At 65.4% G+C, this 1,008-nt stretch overlaps 1 protein-coding gene across 1 annotated transcript; it reads left to right on the top strand.

Moving 5' to 3' along the window:
- Nucleotides 1-511: 511 nt before the first annotated feature.
- On the top strand, nucleotides 512-999 carry EMIHUDRAFT_260673 (hypothetical protein; the record flags this gene model as incomplete). Its single annotated transcript, XM_005791083.1, has 2 exons — nucleotides 512-520; nucleotides 716-999. Coding segments are annotated over 2 exons (293 nt in total), but the record flags the coding sequence as incomplete, so codon positions are not given.
- Between the last annotated feature and the right edge of the window lie 9 nt (nucleotides 1,000-1,008).

The raw sequence follows: 1,008 nt of genomic DNA, 5'->3' as shown, positions 1-1,008 counted from the left end.
TGAGGACATATCCGCAGAAGAATGACGCGAGGAGCGTGCCGGTGCTCGCCTCGCCCCAGCCGAGCTCGCGGCTCATCGCGATGACAGCCACCGAGAGGTTTGTCCTGTCTGCGTAGCCGAGCATGTTGTTGAGGAAGAGGAGCGGCAGCAGCGTGAAGGCCTCGCCGGAGCAGTCGGATGTGTACTTGCCGCGCCGCATGGCTGCTACACTCGAGTAGTCTTACACGCGAGACCTGTTCCGCTGTGTTAGGCGGGTATGTACCGCCCGCTGCTGCGCGAGGTGGCGGCGCTGCCGACGGGGTGCTTACCGACCGCTGACGAATACGGTCGCGGCGTTTGCTTGCGCGTCTCGACTGGTGGCGGCGAGTAAGATTGGTGGTTGGGTAATGTGGATGTGCAGCGTCAGGGCGGCCGACACCCACGCGCTCAATTACTGGCAGGAGGCGTATGAAGCGGAAACGATGGAGGCGCTCGCCGAGTTCGGCGATTGAGCGCTCTCCCGGCTGCGCGCATGACCGCGGTGCGGCCTGAACGACAAGGACTCATCTTCGTTCGGGCAAGCAAGGCGCGGGCGTCGGTCGGTGCAACGTCGCCGCCGCCCCGCCGCCGCCGACGCCCTGGACACAGCCTTTCGAGTGGATCGGCGTCTTCGATACCAGCGCCGACACGACGCACACCTGCCTCGCTGCCTGGGCCCTGCCCCTGGCTGGCGCAGAAGGTCAACGGCAAATACGCCGACCCGACGATGAAGCTCGTGATGATCGCGACCCACACGCCGACGGCGGCGACGATGGAATCGCTCGAGGGCGATGCTGCGGTCCTGATCGAAGGCAATTGCACAGACGTCTCCCCGGACGCGGCGCTGACCCTGACGCCGACGACATCGGGAGTGTGCTACCATCTCATGTTCGATTCAGCCAGCGAGGACTCGACGTTCACGCTGAACACCGCGGGCGTGGCCGGCATCGTGTTTGCCGCTGTGAGCACTTGCCGAGCCTCGTGTCGGGC

This window comes from Emiliania huxleyi, assembly GCF_000372725.1.
Source record: "Emiliania huxleyi CCMP1516 unplaced genomic scaffold EMIHUscaffold_11539, whole genome shotgun sequence".
Lineage (NCBI taxonomy): Eukaryota > Haptophyta > Isochrysidales > Noelaerhabdaceae > Emiliania > Emiliania huxleyi.
This window is presented reverse-complemented; position numbering and strand designations above follow the sequence as displayed.